Here is a 25,585-nt window from a genome sequence, read left to right as displayed (position 1 = left end):
GTTCTGCTGTCAACATCATGCCATTCTCAATGAGTGTATCTTTGAACTTGTGTTTTGTAAGTCAAGTCAAATGGGCCCATGGAGCATGCCCATTAGCATAGAAGACTTAGCGACAAGCTTGTCCCCTATTCCTTGCTGCCCACACACATACCGCTGTTGGCAATGTCCCACAAGCATAGAATCCAGTGGGTGCACTATGCATGGGAATCCAGCAAGACCAAAAGTGAGTACGAGGTAAGCATGTTATATCTACGACTGGGTAAGCAGGACACGGACAGCCATGAGAGGCCACACCTTCCATGTGAACCAGATCTTGCTTTGAACTCAGAAAAAGACAATGGGGTTCTAAGAAACACAAACAACCAAGGAACCTATCATCACATTTTTTTCTTGTTTGTGTCTCTTCCCACTCTTTATGCTGAAAATTATGACACAGAAGGAAAGAAAGAGATGAGAGATGAACCCATCAAAGGCATTCTTCATTTCTTTTTTTTTTTACATTTTTTTATTTGAAGTATAGTTGATTTACAATGCTGTGTTAGTTTCTTGTGTACAGCAAAGTGAAATATACATATTCTTTTTCATATTTATTTCCATTATAGGTTATTACAAAATATTGAATATAGTTCCCTGTGCTCTACAGTAGGACCTTGTTGTTTATCTATTTTATATAGAATAGTGTATATCTGTTAATCCCAAACTCCTAATTTATCCCTCCCATCCCTTTCCCCTTTGGTAACTATAAATTTGTTTTCTATGTCTGTGAATCTGTTTCTGTTTTGTAAATAAGTTCATTTGTATCATATTTTAGATTCCACATATAAGCGATAACATATATTTGTCTTTCTCTGTCTGACTTAACTTCACTTAGTATGATAATCTCTAGGTCCATCCATGTTGCTGCAAATGGCATTATTTCATTCTAGTTTATGGCTGACTAGTATTCCATTGTATACATATACCACATCTTCTTTACCCATTCATTTTTGTTTGTTTGTTTGTTTGTTTTGCGGTACGCGGGCCTCACTGTCGTGGCCTCTCCCGTTGCGGAGCACAGGCTCCGGACGCGCAGGCTCAGCGGCCATGGCTCACGGGCCCAGCCGCTCCGTGGCATGTGGGCTCCTCCCGGACCGGGGCACGAACCCGCGTCCCCCGCATCGGCAGGCGGACTCCCAACCACTGCGCCACCAGGGAAGCCCTACCCATTCATTTTTCGATGGACATTTAGGTTGCTTCCATGTCTTGGCTATTGTAAATAGTGCTACTATGAACACTGGGGTGCATGAATCTTTTCTAGTTACAGTTTTGTCTGGATATGTACCCAGGAGTGGGATTGCTGGATCGTATGTAACTCTATTTTTAGTTTTTTAAGGAACTTCCAGAATGTTTTGCATAGCGGCTGCACCGATTTACATTTCCACCAACAGTGTAGGAGGGTTCCCTTTTCTCAACACCCTCTCCAGCATTTATTGTTTGTGGACTTTTAATGATGGCCATTCTGACTGGTGTGAGGTGATACCTCATTGTAGTTTTGATTTGCATTTCTCTGATAATTAACTATGAAAGACATTCTTCATTTCTGTTACCATATTTTCTATTTCTAGCATTTCCATTTGATTTTCCCATAGTTTCTATCTTGCTTTTGAAATTAGCCATCTGCTCATCCATGCAATACGTCAGATGAATGTCAAAAACATATTGCTATAAGAAAGTAGTCATAATCTATGATTCCATATACACAGCATTCCAGAAAAGGCACAACTACAAAGACAGAAAACAGATCAGTTGGTTTCTAGGGACTGGGGATGACAGGAGAGGATCGACTACAAAGAGGAGCAAGGGAACTTTGGGGGTGAGGAAATATTATATATTTTCATTACAAAAACATATAGGTTAGTGAAAATTCATAGACCTGTAGACCTAAAATGGTGAATTTTACTGTTATACAAATTATATAATCAATAAACCTTATTTTTAAAAAATACACCAAATGCCTGCCATTACACATACCCCAGAAGTGCTAAAATTTAAGAAACTGCTGATGTTAGGTGTTGATGGAGATGCAGAACAATGGGAATTCTCTTTCACTATTGGCAGGAGTGTAGATTCCTACAAGAGCTTTGGAAAATCGCTTGACAATATCGACTGAAGTTGAACATATGAATACCCCTTGACCTTGCCATTCCATTCCTAGATTTACACCCAGAAAGAAATTCATAAGAGTGAACATCAAGAGACATGTACAAAGATGTATATAGAGCTTTATTCGTAGTAGCCCAGAACTGGAAACAACCATATACTTAATGATTCATTGAGCTCTACATTACATACACTTGCATTTGTGCTCTTTTCTGAATGTATTTTATGCTTGTCTATACTTTACAAAAACGTACTCTGTAGCAAAGTTTGCTTGGCCCTGCCCACCTCCACAGCCTACCCTCCCCGTTCACAACCCCTGCCCCAAACATGCTCAACCACAGGCACCATGGCCTTTCACCCTCATGCCTGTGCACGCTCTTCCTGCTGTCTGGATATTTCCACCTGTCCCCCCTCTATACTCTTCGTCTGCATGGAAATCTCCAACTTATACATCAAAACCCAAACCAGATATTATCTCCTTCCAGAAGCCTTCTTTAAATTCCTACATCACACACCTTCCTCCACAAGGCTGAATTAGACATTTCTGTTTTAATTTCTCTATGCTTCAGGTGAAGGTTTATCAACCTCAGAACTCTTGACAGTTTGGGTTGGATAATTCTTGTTGTGAGGGGCAGTCTTGGGTATCTTAGGACATTTTTTTTTTAGCATCCCCAGCCTCTACTACGTGCCAAGAGCACCACTCCCCCACCCCTCAGTTATGATAAGTGTCACCTGGGCAGGCGAAACCACACCTGGTTGAGAATCACTGCTTTAGAGAATCAACAAATAACATCCTCTCCCCACACCTGAATTCAGAAGCTACTGAGAGATTGGCCAAAAGTCCTGAAGATGAAAATCAAAATGTTAGTGACAGAGCTGACTGAAGAACGTGACTTTAGATCCATGGCCACAAGAACTGTTCATATATCACTCAAAACTAGAGCCTCGGGGGCTTCACCTGGTGGGGGAGTGGTTGGGAGTCCGCCTGCCGATGCAGGGGACACGGGTTCGTGCCCTGGTCCGGGAGGATCCCACATGCCACGCAGCGGCAGGGCCCATGAGCCATGGCCGCTGAGCCTGAGTGTCCGGAGGCCACAACAGTGAGAGGCCCGTGTACCGCAAAAACAAAACAACAACAACAACAAAAACTAGAGCCTCCTGTCCTGGACATGAGCAGTGCTAAACCGCCACAGGCCCCTGCACAGGACAGGGCCCTCGCCAGTGAGGGAAGAGACTGGAGTGCAAATGCCCTGAGAACATGCTGGCTCGGAGGGAGAGAAGGCAGCAGGAGCTGGGCAACTTGCTCGATTTCTCCTCACAAACTCCCAACCCGACGAGTCACTTGTCCTGACGTGAAAAAGACTGAGGGGTGAGGAGAGAGGCCAGAAACTCCTCCACAGGAGATATGGCTGCGCCCCTGCCACTGTGGGTCTCCATCCTGGGATGGCTGTGTCCTCGTCACCTGGTCTCTCATCTGAGTCCTGCATGGACCATGGAGGGCAAGGAGCAGGTCCTGTCCATCTCTGCATCCTCAGTGGCTAGCACAGGGCCCGGTTCATGCTAGGAGCTCAGTACGCATCCTTCTGTGCCTCTGTACCCACCGCCGCCACTACTGTACTGTGCCTGCTATAGCCCCAAAGCATCTCCAGAGAAAACCACACTCACTACATTGATTCTTTTTTTTAACATCTTTATTGGAGTATAATTGCTTTACAATGGTGTGTTAGTTTCTGCTTTATAACAAAGTGAATCAGTTATACATATACATATGTTCCCATATCTCTTCCCTCTTGCGTCTCCCTCCCTCCCACCCTCCCTCTCCCACCCCTCTAGGTGGTCACAAAGCACCGAGCTGATCTCCCTGTGACATGCGGCTGCTTCCCACTAGCTACGTATTTTACGTTTGGTGGTGTATTGAAAGCCACCACTCTATCCCCCATGCGCCCTGCTCCTGGGCCTCACTCACAAAGGGGGCCTGACACTAGGAGGAGCTCAGAAGTATTTCATCAAGTCAGCTCTGGCTGCCCGGGGCGCCTCCTCTGGCCTTCCAGCCTCGGCTCGCAGTACCACTGCCACGGGCCACCAGGGGGCGACATCCCCTTTCAAATTCCTCTGCAGCCGCCGTCCCCAAACTTTTTGGCACCAGGGACCGGTTTCGTTTCGTGGAAGACAATTTTTCCATGGACCGGGGGTGGCGGGGGTGGGGATGGCTCAGGCGGTAATGGGAGCGATGGGCAGCGGCAGAGGAAGCTTCACTCGCTCGCCTGCCGCTCACCTCCTGCTGCGCGGCCCGGTTCCTAACAGGCCGCGGACCAGCACCGGTCCGCGGCCCGGGGGTTGGGAACCCCTGCTCTACAGCCCCCGTTCTTAAAACCAACCTCTTCCCCAGGACCAGGGCAGAGGCAGCAGGGAGGCCGAATGCCCACTTTCCTCTTCTAAAAAGGGAGAGAATTCTGAACTAGGCGACTGGCCTCAGTGGCCACAGCTGGACGTTGGGCTGATTCAGACAGTAAACTGTGACGTCCCTGGGCTTGAGCTGCCTCTCTGTGGCTTCACCTTCTCTGCATTCCCATGAGGTTGGTTCTCTCCTACTGAGTCCAGGAGCATCCCCAGCTTCTCCAGAGTCGGGGGAGGTGACCCCTCCCCCTCAGTGCTGTCTCGGGGCTCTCCTGGCTCCGGCTGGACAGGAGGACCCCATATTGACCCTCTGGTTTCCCACCACCCCACCCCCGCTTTGAGGGTGTCCCCACTCCCTCCGTGGGCCTGCTTCCCCGTGCCATCCATGGCCAGGCCTGGATTCTTCCCAAATGCATCCTAGAAACTGTCTGGCCTTACCAGCCTCTTGCTGACTGTTCTAGGATCTCTATCACTGGCTCTTTGGACCAGCCGGGCTCTAAGATATCAAGTGACCTGTGGAAAGTCGCTTCCCCTCTCTGAGCTCGGCTGTCTTGCTTGCAAAGGGCACAGTGAGATGAGATGGTCACCAGGTCACATGAGCCCTGAGTCTCCTCTGTAAGCTCTATACTTGCTGTCTCCCTTCTCCCTCCCTCCCTCCCTCCCTCCTTCCCTCCCTCCCTCTGGCTCTTCTCTGATCTCACAAGGGCTTCCGCCTTCTCAGGACCCTACCTTCGGTGGGCTCCTGCCCCCTCCACATCTACACCTTTCTAGATAGACCCACAGTCTTTAGAAGCTGATAGACGTAGGTTCTCATGAATTCAATTGTCACCTTCTCTGAGTCTTAGTTTGCTCATCTGTGAACTGAGATCTGTGCATCTCCCATAGGACCTGCCGTATCGTGGGCAGTCAATAGACATTACTTCACTCCCAGTATTCCACATGGGCACAGGGCTAGACACTCTACATATGTAATCATGAATATGCACATACTTTTGTCAATTACCGTCCCATTTTATAGGCAAGGAAACTGAGGCACAGAGAGGGCAAACTGGCCTGGGGATCATAAGCTGCAACTCGGGCTCCAGTTGCAAGGACCTGAGGGCTGCTCCTCCCCAACCATGCGTTCTTCCTCCATGCTTCACACGCCAGTGAAAGGAGAAGTTTTCTCATCTTTGCTTCTCAGCTGGTTTATCAGAGCTTTGGTCCTGCATGGGCAAAGGCACCCACCATCCCTCCTTTTTGGGGAAAACAGGTTTATTCACTCATCCATTTATTTTTCTTTTCCATCAGATTCAGCTTCTCAGTCCTAAAGACCTGGGGCACTGTGGTGAGATCGGAGGCCTGAGAGTGCTGGAGAGAAATATAGATGCTTATTCTCACTCTCTTCATGGAGGTCATTGACTGTGAAGAAGAAGGAAGTAAACTAACCAAGTCCAGGGGATGCAGATGCTTCATGCCTGGTTCTCAGACCCAGAACCCTGAGGACGGGAAGCAGCTGTTTTCTGTCTTCGTAAGCGCTGGGCTCTCCAGAAGTGCGCTCGCGCAGAAGGAGGGGACACGAGGGTGAGCAGAAGAAAATATCCAGTGTCAGATCATTCTAAAGGGCAAAGGGGACAGAAAGCTGCATCGTTGGCCTGGGAGAGACACTCGTCTGCTTGCCAGCTTGACGGAGAGGGTGCACTTCGGGCCGGCTGCAGGGGGGTGGACAGATGGGCCTTGCAGACCCAGGGAGTAAGAACACAGGGATGGACCATGCAGAGCTGTGAGGAGACACCTAGAGACATCACTTGTCCCAGAGGCCCAGTTCAAGAAGAGGGCACTGAGGCTTTGAGAGGGGAGTTCTCTTGGCCAGCCCCTAGTCTACCCAAATCTCCTGGCTGCTAATCCAGTGCCCCTTCCACTGGCCACCCCCTGGGACCAGGGCCTCACTGGCTCCTGCCACCTCTGACCACCTGCGTGGTCTCCAGCCCTGCCCCCAGGTAAGCCATGGAGAAGCTCGGGACCAGCTCCAATCTGCCGGGAGGGGTAACTGATGCTGGGAACAGAGGCCACCAGCTCTCCGTTCCCGCCACTCTCCTGGAGCTTTCAATAAACAGCCTGCTTCTAAATGCCCGATGACTCTCAGCTTCCAGCTCTCAACCCACCGCATCCCTTAGGCCTTGGAAGTTGGCTCAGCCAGCTGCGCACTATGACCTCTTCCAGAAGGTGCCTCGAGTGCCCGCAGTGCCCCTGTTGGCCACTGGAGGGAGCCTTAGGCCCACTACTGCTCTGAGAAGCCATTCCCCAGTGTGGACATAAGGCTGGAGGAGAAAACACGCAGATTGGAGAATCCTAACCCTGGCTGGAATTTCCAAAGTCCTCCCTCAGCTCTCCCCAGCCTAAGCCTAGGCCCCTCATGTCCCCCGAGGCCCCTGGGAAGGGAGGTTCCCCCTGTTCTCCATCCCCCAAGAGGAACCACCTGCAGCAGCTCTGTCTACTTGTGGCTCGACTGGGAGGGGCCGCTGGGAGACAGGACAGGCGGGGACAGAAAACAGGGAAGGAAGAAGGAAAGTGCAGATAGGAAGGGAAAAATGAAGGCGCTAGACAGATGGGAAGAGCCTCCGCGGGGCTGCCCCCTGTGTCGAGTCCAGAGGAGCGCCCAGCACCCTCCTCTGGTGTTTGCGTCTGTTCCCTCCCTGCCTGTTTACCTGGCCCAGCCAGTCCCCTCAACAGCAGTCCGGGACTTGGGGTTATTAGAGGCTGGGTGGGCAAGCTCCTGGAGCAGGAAGTCGAGCAGAGGAAGTGAGTGAGGTGGCTGTAATGCCACCCGGAGCCCACGCAAAGGCTAACACTGCAGCTCACCTGGTTCTCACCTCTCTTATCTCCACGTGGGATAGAGTTCGCAGGCTTTAGTCACTGAAGGCGTGTCATTGAGAGCAGGCTTCTCTTTCCCCAACTGACACCTGCTGATACTGCTGCTTAGGTATCAGGCAGCTTCTCCTGAAAGGCCACCCCCAGGGGGCTTTAGATTTCCAGGGCAAATTGCCTTCTTTCCCGGTCTCTACCTTCCCATCCAAACTTTTTTTTTTTTTTCAACATCTTTATTGGAGAATAACTGCTTTACAATGCTGTGTTAGTTTCTGCTTTATAACAAAGTGAATCAGTTATACATATATATATGTCCCCATATCCCCTCCCTCTTGCATCTCCCTCCCACCCTCCCTATCCCACCCCTCTAGGTGGTCACAAAGCACCGAGCTGATCTCCCTGTGCTATGCGGCTGCTTCCCACTAGCTATCTATTTTACATTGGGCAGTGTATATATGTCCATGCCACTCTCTCACTTCGTCCCAACTTCTATCACATTTAAGTGTTTGGTCATTTGAAATCTCTGTTATAGAAGCTGAACCAATATGCTAAATAATACAGAATTGAAGAGATCTTAAGTCCATTTATGTAGAATTTTCCAGCTATGACATCTTGGGCAAACTACTTAATCTTTCTAAGCTTTAATTTCCTTAGCTGTACACCTATTTCCCAGGGTCATTTTATCAACAAATAAATGAGATAACATTTAATACAACACCTAATACAGCATCTAGCATATAGTTGGGGTTCAATAGATGTTGAAACAGCCCAGTCATCTTTGCAAAATGCCAGCCTGATCCCACCACCCCCTTGATGCAGAACCTTCAAAAACCTCCCCTGCTTTTACAGCAAACACCAGATGCTTCACATGACCGAATAAGCCCCGCCTAACTCACCCTTCCCACCCCCCAACCCCCAGCTCCAGGGGCTACACTGACCTTGCCGTTACCTCATTCCTTCCGCCAACATCGACAGAGGGCCTCCAACATGCAGGACACTGTGCTGGGGCTTCAGATACAGACCTGGGTCCTTGCTCTTAGGGACTTTATAGTTGAGGGAGGGAGGGGAAAATATTAAATGCATAAGTGGCAAACCCGGCTAACGTATGAGCATCTGCTGGTGGCCGGGCGCTGTCCCAAGCTGCTTGTACAAGTGCAGACTCCCATTTCTTACCACAGCCCCCTGAGTCAGGTACCTCTATTACCATCTCACAGTTACAGGTGGAAACAACAAGGACAAGGAACATGGCCAAGGTCACACAGCTAGCAGGGATGGAGCTAGAATTTGAAGCCAGGCAGTCTGACACCACAGCCTGTGCACGTAACCACTTTTCTACCTGGCCTCCAAAGGAGTGTCAAGTGACACTGTCAAAAGTGCCACCCACCCCCCCCCCAAAAAAAACAAGTGCTACCCAGGGGAGGTAGACGGGCTCAGACCCAAACGCGTCTCCTGCCCCTGGACCTTGGCATGTGCTATTCCCTCGGCCTGAAACACCTTGCTCCCCGACTTTGCCCAGATCCTCTTCTGTTCACCCTCTGGACCTTAACATTCAGAAAGTGTCACTTCCTAAGGGACATTCTCTTTGCTCTCCCCAGACCATCCAGATCCATTTACAAATTCTTGCTGCATGGTGTACCTTTTGCCCAGGGCATTTATCACATTGTGATGATAAATTTGACATTTCTTCATAGGTTTTCCCTGCCCACCCCACTTCCCCACTGCCCTTAGACTGGGATGCTGCAAGATGAACAAACGCCCAGATTGCTCGGTACCTCACATAGTAGATGCTCAATAAATACCTGGAGAATTAATTAATTGACGGAGTGATTGACTTACTCAAGGTCGCCCTGAGGTCTCCATGGCTGTGATGTTTTCCTCATTTCTCCTGGTGATCTCCTGCCCTCCTCAAGGACCCCTGCCCCACGTGCCCCCACTACTGATAGCCCCAACCAGTCCGAGTCCCCTGAGGGAGGGCCGTGGTGCTGTCAGGTCAGATTCTGCTCAGGCAGGATATGGTGCTGGAGGTGGGCCGGGGGCTGGTGACCTGAAAGTAGGGCACCCCCTACTTTCCTAGGACCTCACCCTGGAATGTGAGGTTTCCCAGGACCAGTCAGGGAATGGAGCAGAGACTGAGAGGAGGGACCCAGAACCTGGACATCCTGTCTCGATGACCAGAGATGATCTTTAAACCCCATAAAAGCTGGAGCCATGGAGACGGCTGTACCACCATCCCCAAGCACCGTGGTCTGGAGTCAGGAGCCGGCGAGATCAATATCGTTCGGGAGGCTTTCAGCTCAAGTCCTCTCTGCTGCCAAGTCTCCCCAGAGGCCTGAGAAAATGGAGTGGAGGAGGCAAGAGGCACAAGAAAAGGGGGAAATACATACTCCTCCGGGGCCGACAGCCCAGTAGTAGACGAAGGGCCATGCTCCGTGCCATGTGGTCTCAATCCTCACATCGGCCCTCCAGGGTGGGTGTTAGCCCATTTTACAGATGCAAAAACTCAGCCCAGAGAGGGAAACAACTTTCCTGAGATCCCAGCAAAGCCAGAACCATACCCAGCCAAGCCTGCCTCTGAGGCCAGCAGGCTCTGAGGGAGGGCACCTGGAGGATGGGCCCAGCCATGTCTGCACTCCCGGCTCTGGCCGGAAGAGGGGCTCTCCTAGGCCGCGCATGCAGCCGCGCCCAGGATGGAGGCTGGGAGGGGCCTTCTGCAGTCCTGGCTCCAACACCCGCAGGGACGGGGAACTCACCCTTCCCAAAGCATCCCTTTCATTACTAGCAGTCCTCTCTCCTCTGACTTCCCTGTGGCCCTCACCTATGACAGTGTGACACCCAGAGAGGGCTGACTCTCTCGTCCAAGAGAGGCCATCGCACATTGGACAGCCAGCATCCCATCCTCCCAGCACCATCTATTCTCCAAGCTGAGGTCTCCCGGGCCCTTCTGCACCGACTGCAGCTTACTCACATGCCATGTGCCGTGTGCACCAGGCCTCCCAGTGGGTCTGATCCCCAGAACTCATGGGGGTGCTCTCTCCCCCCTCTGATCATGCAGCTCTGCTAATTAGCTCAGTCAGGGATCAGCACACTGTGGGGCAGCCCTGTCCCCCTGCTGGCCTGGTACCCCACCCCTGGGCCTGAACAGAATGTTGGCAGGAAGGAGGAAGGAGTGGAGACTCAGCACGGCCCAAGGGGCCAGGTCTCCTGTGTGTGTGTGTGTGTATGTGTGTGTGTGTTCCTACACTTACCTGTCAGTGTTTGTGTAAGCGGCCGTATGTTTCCCTATTTTGAACTGCTTGGAAACTGCTAAGACTAATAGTCATTTTCACCAACTAATGAGGAAAATCCAGTTCTTTCATAGAAGGAGGCAGACTTTGATCTAACACCGATAAGGAGGCATTCCAGAGCCCCTGGAGTTAGATTCTCCAGGTCCTTCCCTTCGCACCATTGTCTGTCTATAGGCCCTAGAGGGCATGCCCCCTAGAAAGACTGGCCCTTAGGGTAGAGCCCGGCCTGGGTGCAGGGGACGGACATTTGGACAGCATTCTCCCACCCCAAGAAGGAGGGACGTGGGGAAGGGCTGGCCGTGGGGAAGCCCAAGCCAATCTCCACACTCTGCTCTCCTCCCTGTCCGTCTCCGGTACACACACACCTGCCACGGAAGAGTCCATTTAAGGAGTGCTTCTGTGCCCTGGCTGCCTATACAATCCCTGGGGAGAGACGAAAAACCCCAGCGCCCCAGCTGGTCCTCAGACCAATTCACTCGGAACCTCTGGGTGGGACCCGGGCTTCGGTACTTTTCAGCCAAGTCTGAGACTGAGTGTGAGACGCCTCACCTACGGCCCGCAGCCCCACCCCTATGCCCCTCCTGCCCTCTCCTCAGCTGACTCTTCCCGGGTGTGACTCTGCTCACACCCTGCATGTCCATCTGCTGCAACAGGAGTTCCTGCTCGCCAGGGCCAGGCCTCACCCCTACCTGGCCCCAGTCTCCGCAGAGACTCCAGAACCCCAGCAGCAGGGCGGGCCCCACCGCTGTCCCCCAGTGTAGACCCAGACAAGAGCACTTCAGTCCTGACCTTTCAGGAGCTGCTGAGGCAAGCCCTGGGGTCAAGTCCCAGTTGTGTGAGACCCGCCCGGGCTGCTGGGACTTCAGTGCCTGCGCAGTTTCCTGGGGGTCTTGTTAACATGCAGATTCTGACCTGCAGGTCTGAGGTGGGACCAGAGATCCTGCCTTTCTAATAAGCTCTCCACCGAGGCGATGCTGACGGTGCCTGGACCACACACTTTACAAGAAATGAAAAGGTCCTTTGGGTCTTCAGTGTGCTGAGATGGGTCATGAGCGCTCACCTCCCTGCCCCTCCCGCTGCAGCTCCAGCCCATTTCCTCTTCCTCTGGGCACTGGGAGCACAGCTGGCCCCCACCCTGCCTCGCTGTTCAGTTCCCTCAAAGCCAGGCTAGATCAGCCCAGCGCACAGACCTAGCTCTCTCAACCCCTGTGCCAGGCCCAGCCTCAGGTAGCCACATCGCTCCACAGCTAGTTGTGCCCTCCGCCATCACGCAACAGGAGCCCTGGGCCACTCCCCGGCAAGCCAGCACCACTGCCCAGGCCTAGAATCCCTGTCTGACCAATGCCGTCAGTTTGCTCTCCTGCCTGCCCGTCACTCATCAGTCTGTCTTTCCCTCCTGGTGCAAACCCTGAGAGCAGAGGAAGAGGCATGAGCTGGGAAGTCAGCTCGCCTGGGTTCATAGCCTGGCTCTGCCCCTTGGTAACTTTGTGATTTCGGGCATTCTCTGAACCCCTTTGAATCTGTTTCTTTCTCTATAAAATGAAGACAGGGACACAGCCCTTATCTCACTGGGTGTGTGCGCATGAGAAAATACACATACGTGCTCAGTGCCAGCCCTGGCACTTAGCAGGTGTGCTAAACGCCAGCTGTCACTAGTAGTGAGAAGCATCATCTCTGCCAGTTAGAAGCTATGTGGCCTCTCACGACCTCAGTCTCCTTGTTTGTCACTTGGGTATAACAACACCTGCCTCAGGGGTTCATTGGGAAGATTAGGCAGGACGAAGCCTAGCACACGGGAGAGGTGCAGTACATGTTAGTCCACCATCACAGGCAGGGTGTCCGTGCTCCACGTGTCTTTGTCCCTCAGAGCAGCAGTTCCCAAAGTATAGCCTGGGGCCTCAGAGATCCCTGAGACCCTTTCAGATGTTGTGTAAAGTAACCACTATCGAAACTAATTTCTTAATAATACTAAGCTGTTATTTGTCTTTTTCACTCTCATTTTCCCACGAGTGTATGGTGGAGTTTTCCAGAGGTACATATGTGTGATATCACAACAAAGGGAATGCAGGAGCAGACAGGAGAATCCAGCTGGCTTCTGTGAAGCCAGGCGTGAAGGGGGCTTTTCAAAACTGCAAAACAGTGTTACCCTTCTCATCCAATCCTTTTTGTTTTAGAAAATATAAGTTTTCATTAAAAAGCTATTTATGTTAATGTAGTGAGTTTAACATTGTTGTGGAAGTGAATTAGTGAACATTTTTTTTTTTTTTTCTTTTTTTTGCTGTACGTGGGCCTCTCACTGTTGTGGCCTCTCCCGTTGCGGAGCACAGGCTCCGGATGCGCAGGCTCAGCGGCCATGGCTCACGGGCCCAGCCGCTCCGCGGCATGTGGGATCTTCCCGGACCAGGGCACGAACCCGCGTCCCCTGCATCGGCAGGCGGACTCCCAACCACTGCGCCACCAGGGAAGCCCAATGTGAACATTTTTTAAATGTTCTCAGCTTTAATTTATAATATGGTAAATATGGAAAGAGATAATCCAGGTGAACAAAAGCTCTTTGGGGTCCTCAATTTTTTTAAGACTGTAAAGGAATCCTGAGACCACACAGCTTGAGAAGACTGCCATGTGTCACGGCACTCACTGTGCTGGTCGCGTGCGGGTCTCGACACACACTCTCCCAAATCAGCTCATCCGAGCTCAGATCAGCTCGATGAGGAACTGCAGCTGTCACATGAGTATTTGCGATCTCCCAAGGAACACTGTACTGTGCTAGCATGCTTCACCTCAAACTTTCTGAATTGACAAGAGTTTACCTAGGACCACTGGGCCTGGAGTCCAGGTGAGATACACACCTGCCATCTGATGGGCAGCCACTGGTTTTGCCTGGCAGCCTCTATTCCCCCTTCCTCTGATAAATCTCACCCTTCTAGGGATCAGCCACTGCCCCGTTCTCAGTCCCCGTGGTTCAGAAGGCTCCAGAGGCAGTCATGTGACCCAGATCCAGATGGAGCGGTTGGTTCAGAATTAGTCATATGACCCCAGCAGGGTCTATCAGAGCCAATGAGCATTTGTCCCAGGTTTTTGTTGAAAGCACTGGGAGAAAAGAGCTCTCTTTTTACCGGTAGGATGAAAGCCTGGAGCCTCGAATGGCCATATCCTGGAGCATCCAGTGGTACCACCCCTGGGATAGAGCTTGCCTGAGAATTAGGCCAACTCAGAACCGAGTAATAGAGACAAATTCCTGATTCTGCCATTTGAGCCCCTGGAACCAGCTGTGCTTGGACTTCTCGGTTATGTGTGCCACCAAATTCCTTTTTTTTTTCCTTAAACCATTTTATTTATTTATTTATTTTTGCAGTACGCGGGCCTCTCACTGTTGTGGCCTCTCCCGTTGCGGAGCACAGGCTCCGGACGCGCAGGCTCAGCGGCCATGGCTCACGGGCTTAGCCACTCCGCGGCATGTGGGATCTTCCCGGACCGGGGCACGAACCCGTGTCCCCTGCATCGGCAGGCGGACTCTCAACCACTGCGCCACCAGGGAAGGCCCTCCTTAAACCATTTTGATGTGAGTTTGTCTTCTAGCTAAAACAGTCCAGATGAAAAACTCATTGTAAGCAGACCCAAGACCTGGATGGTAGGGAAGCCCTGGGAGGATTTGGGGTGAGTCGTCCGCCACCGGCATCCCTGAAGCCCACCACATATCCGGAGCCTGGGTGAGGCCCCTTTTTACCCACTGGAGACCTGACAGATCCCCTTTCCAAACAACACAGCTAGTTAACGGCACAGATTTTTCTTTCACTTTATCATTTATAAAGCCATACCATGGATTGCAAAGAAACAAAGCAGCTGTACAGGAGTGGGACAGCATCAGTGTACAATACATTCATATCCAGGGTAAGTAGCATACATCAGGGTTTATACAAGGTGACAGAGATTATAGGCACGATGATACAAAATAGAAAGTATATTTCCATCTATATAAATACACAGCCAGGGCATCTGGAGGATGCTGGGTTATTAGGTTTTCCTGCATAGGGTCTGGGAGGCAGGAGGGGATGGAGTGAGGAGTTTCTTACATTTGTTTTGAATGACATGTCAGAGAGGGGAAAGGTGGGGAAACACAGCATGCACGCACAGATGTGCCCTGTCACACACATGAGCCACATGTGGACACGCAGGAGAGTCTCAAGCTGTGGAACACTGATTAGAAACAAAAGTGGGCTATCCCTCTACAATTACCTCGCAGCTGGGAAAAGTCCAAGCGTGGGAAATAAACAGAGGTCCTCCAACACTTCAACATCTGAGGACAGAGGAGCGCCACCCCGTGTGGTTGATCCCACCCTCACCGACACTGAGATTCCCCCAATCAGGGGCCCTACGAGCCCTGCCTCCTGATTCCTTCCGCCGCTGGGTGATAGTGAACTTGACATCCCATTGCCAACCACCTCCGACCCGACTCCTAAGTTCCCTAAAGAGACAAGCAAAAAACGCACACACATACACCCACACTTGCACACGCGCGCGCACACGTTCTGTGTTACCACTGGCCAGGGCACTCCAGTCTCGGGATTCCGGGGCCTCGACCCGGGTGAAAAGTAGCCCCTGGACTCTGCCCCCAGCATCTCCAAGGATCCCGAGGATGGGGAGATGTAGGGGCAGGAGGCAGCCCTCGGAAAGGGCATCGGCCTCCTTGATCCCCCCCCAGATCCAGATCCTGAAGCTGGGAAAGACCAAAGCGGGGGAGAAGAGCCGGGAGGCGGGGGTGATGAACGAACGTCCAGGGAGGGGGCCACGGACACTGTTCCACACACAGACTCGTCCACAGACCCCTGGGTGGCACCAGGGGCCTGCCCAACCTCTGCTCGGCCCACCCGAGTGGGCAGAAAGATGTTCGGCTCATCTCCCTCGGGAGCCCCTTTACAGAGAATCGCACGTGCCCCTTGGGCTCCCTCTTACGATCACAGAGCCACCAGGTCCCCCCACCCCTATGCTGCCTGTCTCTGACACACCCAGGGATCCCTCAAAACCCTGCCAGGGAAGAACGCATCCTGGCAGTCCGCAAGCATTTGGAGCTGCTGCGGAAGAGGCTCCGATGAGGACCTGGGTCAAAGGGCCTTTCCCAAGCCTAGGACGCAATGTCTCTGTCCCTGGAACACCTGGCTGGAGGAGGGAGCCAGAACACCATGATCGCAGGGCAGAGGCATCCGCTCGGCCCTGGAACTCCATCCAACTGTTCCCTTCCTCCCCATTTCCCCTCTGGGCTCACCTCTCCACTATTCCCATGCTCAGTCCTCCCCTCTCGCTCCATCTGGGAAGGGCCACGGGGACCTTGCTGGGCCTCTCTCCCTGCTGAATTGGAGGGCTGTCACTTCCCTGCCCCCTGTTTCCTCCAGACACCGTACAGGGCAGCTCCGGTAAGGCCTCGGCTGCCTCAGAGGCCTGGATGCACAGCAAGACACAGGCTGGGCCTGGGGCTGGGGCCTGAGCTTGCCTGGGGTCTGCATCCCTGCATCACGAGCTGACCAGGCCTCTCCAGCCTCCGGCGCTCTCTTGCCAACTCCTCCCAGACCCTTTCCCATCCCCCACTCCCCAGCCCACTTTCAAGACCAGACGGCACTCTCCTGGCTGACAAACAGATTCAACAATAAACAACAGCAAAAAAGGTTGGGGAAAGGGATGGGGAGAAACAAGGATAAACATTCTCACAATAACAACAATAATTATTAAAAGTGCTTTCTTTTAAAGGAAATCTTTGGCAAGAACGTACTGCAGTGCTGTGGTTGTGTGTGTGTGTGTGTGCGCACGTGTGCAAGGTGCACGGGCCTAACCTGTGAGACACGGGAGGGTTATCCCAAGCAGTGTCTGACCCAAAGGTGAGACCACGGTGGAGATCGGGGTACCCTTCCCCATCGTTCTTCTGGACAGGCCACACTCTCGGAAACTGACTCTTTCCAGAAGGATGTTGGGTCGGGGGAGTTGATCAGCTCCCCAGCATCTCGAGTCCTTCCCAGAGTCACACACGGCTCAGGCCTGAGTGGGGTGGGCTGCTGGTGGGCGGTGGGAAAGCACGTGTGAAGGCTGACCCCAGACTCACATGAAGGGTCTGATGTTCCTCCCGGCCGTGCAGACCAGGAGGAGAGAGTTCCCGGGCTGTCCAGTGGGAGATCAAGATATTTACAAAGGAAGAGGTGGAATATCCTCTTCTGTCTGGGAAGAGAGTTGGGGTTAGGTAGGGAATGAGAGAGGGGAAACCGCGGTGTCTGGCTTGAAAGCCTCAGAAGGAAGAGCCCTTTGGGGGAGTCTTGGTCACCAAGAACAAGGTTTCAATCTTTGGGAAGCAGGGGGCTACTCCCCACCATCTTCAGACGCTCTCCTTTCCAACTCCCTGAAACAGAACATCCACACAGATACAGCTTCTTGGAAGAGAAAAAAAATACAAGACGCACACGTCACCCACACCCACCACACACACCCGTGTCCCCTGCAGGCTCACACACCCGCTCGGGCCTGCAGGGAGGCGGGCTGCTAAGCCCTCATCTCTGGGAGCTGACAGCCGGGCCCAGCTTGCCAAAAATAAGGGGGGTGAAGGGGATGGAGCACGTGCACCCCCTCCCCGCTGAGCCCTAGTCAGAGTCTAGGGAAGGCCAAGGCCAGGGCAAGGAGACCCCTGATTGCTCCAAGGATAAAGGCCCCTACCTTTCAGGCTTCACTTATAGGTACAAAGAGGGATGGGGACTGGATTATGCCAGGGAGGCAATAAAGCTAGATGGGGAAATAATAAATACTTCTTGTCAATTTACCTATTCTTTTTTTTTTTAACCTTTTCTTATATTTCATTAGCTTACAGATTCTGTCAGTATGTCTCACATATATATTATATATATTTATATATCAGTACAATGCCTCTCTCTAGGGAACCCAGAGGCTTAAGAAGCTACTCAGGGATGGAGTCCTGGTGGATTTCCCGTCTGGCTTAGAGCACTTGGGTGGTGGTCAGGGAGCGCCCAGTCGCCCAGCTGGACTCTCAGCCCTTCGGCCTAAATGTGCGCCTTCTGCCCTCTGCTCCGCGGCAGCTGGGCTCTGGGGGGAAACCAAGGCAGAAGGGGGAAGGGCAAGGCTTTGGTATCGCAGGCAGGCCATGTGGTGTGCAGGCAGCCTCCCCCAGAACTGACCAGCTCCCCTGGGCGGTCCAGCAAAAGTCAGACCCCCGATCCCTTGCAGAGGGAGCACAGGAACTGCAGGGGTCTCTCCTGGGCCTCGCCGAGCAGGGCTTATAGAAGCAGGTTCCCAGGATGAGCCCCCACATGGGGACCCTGCAGGACAGAACAGGGCAGGGCAGAGCGGGAAGGCTCAATCACCAGCACCCAAAAAGGCAACATGCACATAAGCAAGTCTGAGAAAGGCTGGTCTGGGGCACGAAACCCAAGAAGGGGCTGAGGGCTGGAGCTGGCGGGAGCCACCTGCCCACCCCGAGGCTGGGCCACACGCCTCGGGGAAGGTGCCTAGAGCTCAGCAGCCTCCCTTCCTGAGGGATCTCTTCCCCAGAGCTCCGGACGCACAAGTCCCCATCTCCTCAAACCAATGCTCCAGCTTCCTGGTGGAGGCAGATCAGGGGTAACGTTGCAGCGTGGCCAGACCCACTCCGTGGGGGTCTCCGTCGAGGAGAAGGGGTTGGCGGCACCCAAGGCTGTTAGAGCAGGTGCAGGGACCAAGAGAGCGTCCATTACCCACAATCCTGGGTGTTCCTGGGGAAGGGGGCTTATGCCCACTCCCTGCTGCCCTGTCACCCCCCACTCTAACTTTCTTTGGACAGTATGCACTTGTGTGTGCAAACACAGGGGACACGGACAAGTATACCTGTTTCTACTTCAAGCTGAGAGGCAAACAGAAATCAGTGTGTGAGGATGTGGGTGTGGCCATATATACACCCCATAAAGACACCCACAAACTGTACATCAGAGGCAGAGCAAAGAGACCTTAGGGGCCTCAGGTCCGAGATACTTTCAAAAGCAAAAGTTCCGCCACTGGATGTCTCATGGTGGCTCTTTTTGGTTTGGTGATCTACCCTAGAGGTGGACAGAAAAATATTCTCTTGATAGGATTTCTTCTCCTTGCAAAGCAGTTGGGTTAGGAAGAAAGAGCTTTTCCATTTCCCCCCAAAATGTGGATCTCCAGAGAGGTTCATTCTGCCTCTCTTGACGAGTTCCATCCTCTCGGAGGGTGGAGGGGGAGTTAGGTGGACCTGGTTAGTTTGGGAGGCTCTGGGGGTTTTGCAGTATCCATCTCCCCGGGGGAATCCGAGTTATTCTCCTCCATCTTTTTCCTTCTTTCTCTCTCTCTCCCCCTCCCCGCTCAATTCACTTCCCTCTCCCCACATGACACTTTCTTCTCTCCTTCTCCAAAATTGGCCCAAATTCCTCCTTCTGGATTCAAGGATGGTCAGGATGCACAGGTCCCTTCCCCACATACCCATCCCCACTGCCCCGGCCCCGGGCAAGGGGAGGGGGGAGTTCATCTCTTCTGGCCGGCACTCAGCATGACCTTGGAGACAAAGTTGACGATGGCGGAGGCCGGCTGGTTGGGGTCAAGCTCAGCAAAGAGGTGGCAGGCGTTGTCCGTGGTGCTGCCCTGTTTCCGGGCCACAAAGCCGAAGAGCCTGCAGGGGCGGGAGATGGGTGACAGGTGGGGGGCGGGGTCAGGAGGAACCCCAGGCCTGGGGGAGGCGCCCAGGAAAGCAAGCTCATCCTTGCTCCCTTCCCCATCTTTCCCCACCTCCCTGAGCACTGGGCACTGAGGGTGGAGCATGCGAGAGAATCCTTCCTCTCCTTCACCAACAAGAAAACCAACGCCTGGAGACAGCACGTCACTTGTTCAGGGTCAGCAGAAATTCCCCTTTGTGGGCGGGGAGCAGGGGGAAGAGGTGCTGGAGGTGAGTGACAAGACCCGACAGTAAGAGGGGGAGGATGAGACCAAAAATAAAATGGGACATTCCTAGACCAGCTTCTCTCAGCCCATCCCTGCCACACCCCTAGCCGAATGTTCTTACACACAACACATAAGCAAAGTGCCGTCTGCCTGTCAAAGGGCCCGCCTGCCTCGGACACCACAGAAGGTCAGAGACCAAAGGACGAGGGGCCACCGTCCCCCACTACACACACACATGCACACACACTTCTCCAGAGAATGGGAGGGGGAGGGGGACCCCACACCTGTTCCCCTGCAAACCCCACTCCTCATACCAGGACTGGAGTGACTGAGCGTTCTCTCTGTGCAAAACAGAGTTAAAAATACGAGCGCGGAAGAACAGAATGTGAGCTCAGGTCCCCTCCCAGCCAGCACATTGCTGGATGGGAAAATCGGGACAGCTGGAGATTCCGATGGAAACCCCTCTCCCAGGACTGGACGGACCACAGCAGCTAAAATTAGCAGAGTTGGGACTGGCTTACCGCCCCCCCCCCCACACACACAGGGCTCCCCACAGTTTTGCTGTACCCAAATGTGTTTCAGGGGCTGGGGACAATCAGGTCAGAGGCCTAGGGTAACAGTCTACCCAAGTGGTGGGGAAGCCTGGGCCCGTGGATCACCCCCCCGGAGCCCCCTCTCCAGGCCAGGATGGAGAACCGGCCCACCTCTCAGGCCTGAACACTGCCCGCCTGCCCTCCCTTCATGTTTATTTCAGCTCTGTGGGCCTCAGGGCCAACTCAACAGTAGCCCAAGTCCTTCCTCTGCTTGGGGGAATGGATGCGGCAAGAAACCTCGGCCCCCAAGGGCAGAGAGGAGCGCTTACAAGCACCCAGAGCGAGCACCTCCTTAAACTGGGGGCCTGAGGCATCTCGCCTGCCTCACCCTCGTCCAGCCCTGAGCTCTCCTGGGCCCCCACAAGGGCGAGTCAGAAGGAAGCTCAGCACAAAAGCTACTCCTCAAGGATGAATCTCCAGGCCTGGGACCAGCCCGCTTCTGTCCCGGATGCATCTCCCCCTCGGAGGGCCGGGTGGTGAGTAAGACAAGACCCTTCAAACGCAGAGCTCTGGCCTCCTGGCTGGCGGCAGGGACTTGGAGAGCCCAGTGACCCCATGAGCCCCAGGGGAGGCTGAGATAAGCTTTGAGAGGACTGCACACGGGGCCTCTTTTCAGCTGAGCTGCTAACTCTTCATGTGACCTTGAGCCAGGAGAGGTCTCCTCCATCCCACATGGCCCCTCTGGATGAAACAGAGCAGGACCCTATGGTCCTTGCCCCCCATGTCTTCTGCCTGCCTTTCATCTGTGGAAAAACTTTAGCCAGAGAATAAGTTTAATCAGAGAAAATGCAGAAACAAAGGAAACCAGTCCGACAAGACTAAATAATAGTAGTTTAGTCACTAAGCATAGTTAAGGACCTTTAGTTCCTTCTCAAGGCCTATAGATAATATCCTGAGACATATCCTGTGAGCTGTCTTGTAGATACTGAAACTCCCACCAGGTGGAAGAAATTAACTACATCATGGCCAGTTAAGGGGGCATGTAGCCCCCTCCCCCCCATCTATAAAAGCTCTTGCCCCCTGGTTGTCAGTGGGGGTGGGGTGGGGGCCGCATCCACCCTCCCCCGTGATTGCTGGCATCCAAAATGAAGCAAACTTTCCTTTCCACCAACCTGGCCTCTGTATTGGCTTTTGAAAGGGGAGCAGCCAGACCCCACTTGCGGTTACACGGACACCCCCAGAAGGAGCTTTCATCGTGCTGACCCTGGTCAGTTCCACGCATCTGGACCACAGTGGCCTCACTGGGCCTCCTCCTCGCTCTCCTCCTCCCTGCCTCCATCCTTTCATTTCCTTACTAAATATCTATCAGCCCCTCCCACACGGCAGATACAGTCGTACCTTCAGGGAGCTTGCAATCTGGTGGCCTCTCCAGCCCCATGCCCATGAAATCAGCTCTCTCCTGCTCCCACACCCATTTCTACCTGTCGTATAAGACCTATTTATTTATTTTTTTTTTGCAGTACTCGGGCGTCTCACTGTTGTGGCCTCTCCCATTGCAGAGCACAGGCTCCGGACGCACAGGCTCAGCGGCCATGGCTCACGGGCCCAGCTGCTCCGCGGCATGTGGGATCTTCCTGGACCGGGGCACGAACCCGTGTCCCCTGCATCGGCAGGCAGACTCTCAACCACTGTGCCACCAGGGAAGCCCCCAGCTTATTTTTAAACAAGGGTTCTTTCCCCAAACCTTCCCAAATCAGCAGTGGTTTTGATTTCTTTTTAATAGTGAAAGTTTTCTTTTTCTAAAGCCAATCTTATATGAGGTCTGGATATGTAAAGGTGACAGCAGTACTTATGGCAATAAATGGATCAATTCAATAGCGTAACGTTTACCTATGATAAAGTCAATCAGTGAGAAAAAAATTGGGCTGTTTGGGTGAGCCCAACGAAGTAAAAGGTGGAATTATAGAGCATAGTGACAGTCTTATGTCAGCTTCAGTACCCAGGTTATTCCTATACTTTGTTTTGGTTTTACTGAGAAAACTCCGATTCATCCTGATAAATAACTGCAAATCGTACCTCCCCTCACAGCGGCTCAGTTACAACCTGAGAAACCTAGCGTTCCTTGGAACACAGCTTGAAAACCACTGCAGCACCTTAGCCTGCTTATATACTTCTCTTACCTACTGTGCTACCATCAGGCACCCGAGGGCAGAATCAGCCCTCTGGTTGGTCTGAATTTTCCCAGGGCTGAGTTAGTTCCCTGGAAGCACTTACGAAATGCCAAATAGATGGAAAATTGACCAAAGGACCCCAGGGCCATCAGTGGAATTTCGGAAGGAATTCAGACCTACTGGACTCCCGCGGTCTGACGTGGAGGTCTAGCCCAGCCACGTCACGCACAGAAGTCCGCCAAGAGAGCAGGAATGGGAATCAAGGATGCCAGGATTGTGGCAGAAAAGATCATTTAAACAACCCCTGCCCCACTGCCGTCACCTCCAATAAAACTCAGCTTTCAGATCCCTTCCTCAGACCCCTGCGGGTCTGGTCCTGAGAGAGGGAAGGGGACAAGACTGGAGGCTGGGCCTTTGGTCTCGAGGCAGGAGAAGGCCAAAGACCTGGCTGCCTGGGCAAGCTTTTCTCCAGAGCTGCCCTTTGCCTACGTCCTGTTCCTGGATCCTAAACCCACTCCCGCACCACCTCTGCCCCAGCCAAGGAGCACGAAGACCAGCCAGCCGGGTGGGGAGAAGCGTACTTACTTAGCAGGGGAACCTCCCTCCGTCTTCATCCACCTGCGGAGAGAATGACGGCACAGCGTAAACCACCACTTCTCCCTCAGAGCCCAGCCCCGGGTGTGCCTGGACCCCTGGGGAAGGCAGAGCCCCTGTGCCAGGGGGGCGGGAGCCTCCAAAGACCACGCATCAGGGCATTCACAGCGGAGAGAGCACTGCGGCCTGCCTCCCAAGGAGCTTTCCCCAACGTGGAGAGAAGCAGCTTCAGGGTCAGAGGGGTAGAAGCAGGCGTTTGGTCCCTGGGAGAGGCTTCAAACTGGTGGCGGGAAAAACTCAAAAAGATGCCAACACAGCTACTCACGGTCCCACAGGCATGGGCAGATCTTCAAATTGAGCCAAGAATGCACACACACACACACACACACACACAGGAGTGCATACACACACACAGGAGTGCATACACACAGACTTCAGTGTTCGAAAGATGGCTGGGAAGGCAAGTGTCTACAAGAGACTTACTTCCTCTCCTGTGGATCCAGGTCACAGAAGGTGATGGTGTTGAGGGGGTAGTGGCGTCTGAAGAAGAGCCTGTGGCACACACATCAGATAAACAGAGAATGAGTGCTGAAGTGACGCCTCCTTCAGGTCAGGCCACCACCTGTGGCTGTCACAGGTCGACACAGCCTTTCCCTTCTGAGCATGATGGCCTGGGCTGCTCCCTTTGGGGACATAAAGCCATGCATAGGGACAGAGAGATGTCTCATAGAAACATGTCTCAAATGCTAGAGGCTAGGAAAAGAAGGAAGAAACTGGCATGGAGGAATGAGAAACGGGGGAACTCTGGAGGAGGAAGAAAAGGGGCTGGGGAGAGAGCGTGAGAGGAAGGGCCTCTGCTCTAGAAAGCAGGGACTTTTATCAGTTGCATTTACAGCTGTATAACAAGTGCAGGCATATTTGTGGAAGGAAGGAAGGAAGGATGGATGGATGGATGATGGATAGAGGGAGACAAATTAGTGAAGGGATAAATGGGTGGGCGAAGATAAATGGGGGATGAATAGATGCAGGAATGGATGGATCAATTGGTGAGTGGGTGAGAAAGTGGATGGATGGATGGGTCACAGGGTTGGGGGGAGCCCAACACAGAAGCAATTAGAAGAATCTTACTGGGCTTCCCTGGTGGCGCAGTGGTTAAGAATCCGCCTGCCAATGCAGGGGACATGGGTTCAATCCCTAGTCTGGGAAGATCCCACATGCCGCGGAGCAACTAAGCCCGTGCACCACAACTACTGAGCCTGCGCTCTAGAGCCCGCGAGCCACAACTACTGAGCTTGCGTGCCACAACTACTGAAGCCTGCGCGCCTAGAACCTGTGCTCGGCAACAAGAGAAGCCCACGCGCCGCAACGAAGAGTAGCCCCCGCTCACCGCAACTAAAAAGAAAAGCCCGCGCTCAGCAACAAAGACCCAAAGCAGCCAAAAATTAATTAATTAATTAATAAAAAACAAAAACAAACAAACAAAAAAACACCATCTTTGGGAAAAAAAAAAAAAAGAATCTTACTTTCTCTGGTTGTCAGTCAGTGTGATTCCCTGGGCAGAAACTTTGAAGTGGACGATGGTGGCAGCCGGCGTGGGGTCAGTAGCCAGTGTCTCAGAAGTGGCTTTGGAGATGGCCTGTGGCCCAGTGAGTGACTCCATGTCCACAGAGTTTATGAAGAGCACGTTGCAGGCTGGAAGAAACCCACCCAAGGAGGTGTCATGGGGGCCGAAGTGGGTGGGAACCATCCCCAGGTCCTCTCTTTGGGAAGAAGAGAGCAGATGAATTTCAGGCCAGCCTTGGGCCGAGGCATCTGCACACAGAAATGTGGTCTTCCCAGAGACATCTGGGTCTGGGAGAGATATCCAGCCTGCACCTGCAGGAGGGTACAGGGCCCGGGGGAGGAAAGGCCTGGGCAGGGATCCCGTCTGGGGTGGCCACTCACCTGCCCCTTGCTTCAGCAGGTCAGTGGTTGAGTTGGCAGGGCCCGAGCTATCTTTTGATTCATCTGTGGGGTCTGAGACAAAAATTTAATTCAGCTGGTAATTAAAACTGCAGAGCTGGAAAGAAGCACAAGGTTGGCTGGGCCTCAGGCTAGCTCTGCAAATACTTTGTGCAACGGATACCGCTTCTCATAATAAGCCCTGGCAGTCAGCACGTGTGTCCAGTTTGAATGTCCAGTGATTGCTCTAAGTATTCAGCACACTGGCTGGGAGCTGTGGAGTCCAACAGAGCAGGGTTCAGATGCTCACCCAGTCACTTGCCAAGTATGTATAAAACGGAGGTGATGATGAGAGCGCCCACTTCCCTGGGTTTTTGAGATGTTCCGTGTACAGTGTTAGTCTAGTCGTTGACATAAAGCAAGCCTTCAAGTGGCAACTGGTATGGTTGTTCTGCATGGACGTATCTTATGTGTAGATCAGTAAATGCCCAACTCATTAAACCACAATGCAGCACAACTACAATTTCAATATTAATAAGAACTGAGTATTGTTTATACCAGCATTTCTCAGACGTTGGTGTGCAGGCTTGTTAAAACACAGATTTCTGGGCACCACCCTAAAGCTTCTGATTGGAGGGGCTTGAGAATAGCTACATTTTGAACAAGTTCCCAGGGGTGCCGATGCTGCTGGTCTGGGGACCGTACTGTGAGAACTACTGGTTTATACAATGTAAATAAAGAGCAGTGTTATAATTAT

General features: G+C 52.7%; 1 protein-coding gene across 4 annotated transcripts in view; it reads right to left on the bottom strand.

Annotated features, from left to right (window-relative positions):
• Positions 1–13,772: 13,772 nt before the first annotated feature.
• The window catches only part of TNS1 (tensin 1), a 190,978-nt gene continuing 179,165 nt past the window's right edge, over positions 13,773–25,585 (bottom strand). For 2 of the 4 annotated variants that reach the window (XM_060016141.1, XM_060016142.2), the window contains exons 25-29: positions 24,832–24,903; positions 24,411–24,579; positions 23,371–23,439; positions 22,879–22,911; positions 13,773–19,320 (exon numbers count right to left, since the gene is read on the bottom strand). In XM_060016141.1, the coding sequence (XP_059872124.1) occupies positions 19,176–19,320; positions 22,879–22,911; positions 23,371–23,439; positions 24,411–24,579; positions 24,832–24,903 (488 nt within the window). In that variant the 3' untranslated portion in view covers positions 13,773–19,175. The remainder of the gene's footprint in view (positions 19,321–22,878; positions 22,912–23,370; positions 23,440–24,410; positions 24,580–24,831; positions 24,904–25,585) is intronic. The other 2 variants (XM_060016138.1, XM_060016139.1) reach the window with 1 other exon arrangement.

Source organism: Delphinus delphis, chromosome 7, assembly GCF_949987515.2.
Source record: "Delphinus delphis chromosome 7, mDelDel1.2, whole genome shotgun sequence".
Taxonomy (NCBI): domain Eukaryota; kingdom Metazoa; phylum Chordata; class Mammalia; order Artiodactyla; family Delphinidae; genus Delphinus; species Delphinus delphis.
Note: the sequence above shows the minus strand (reverse complement) of the source record. Positions and strands in the feature narration are given on the sequence as shown.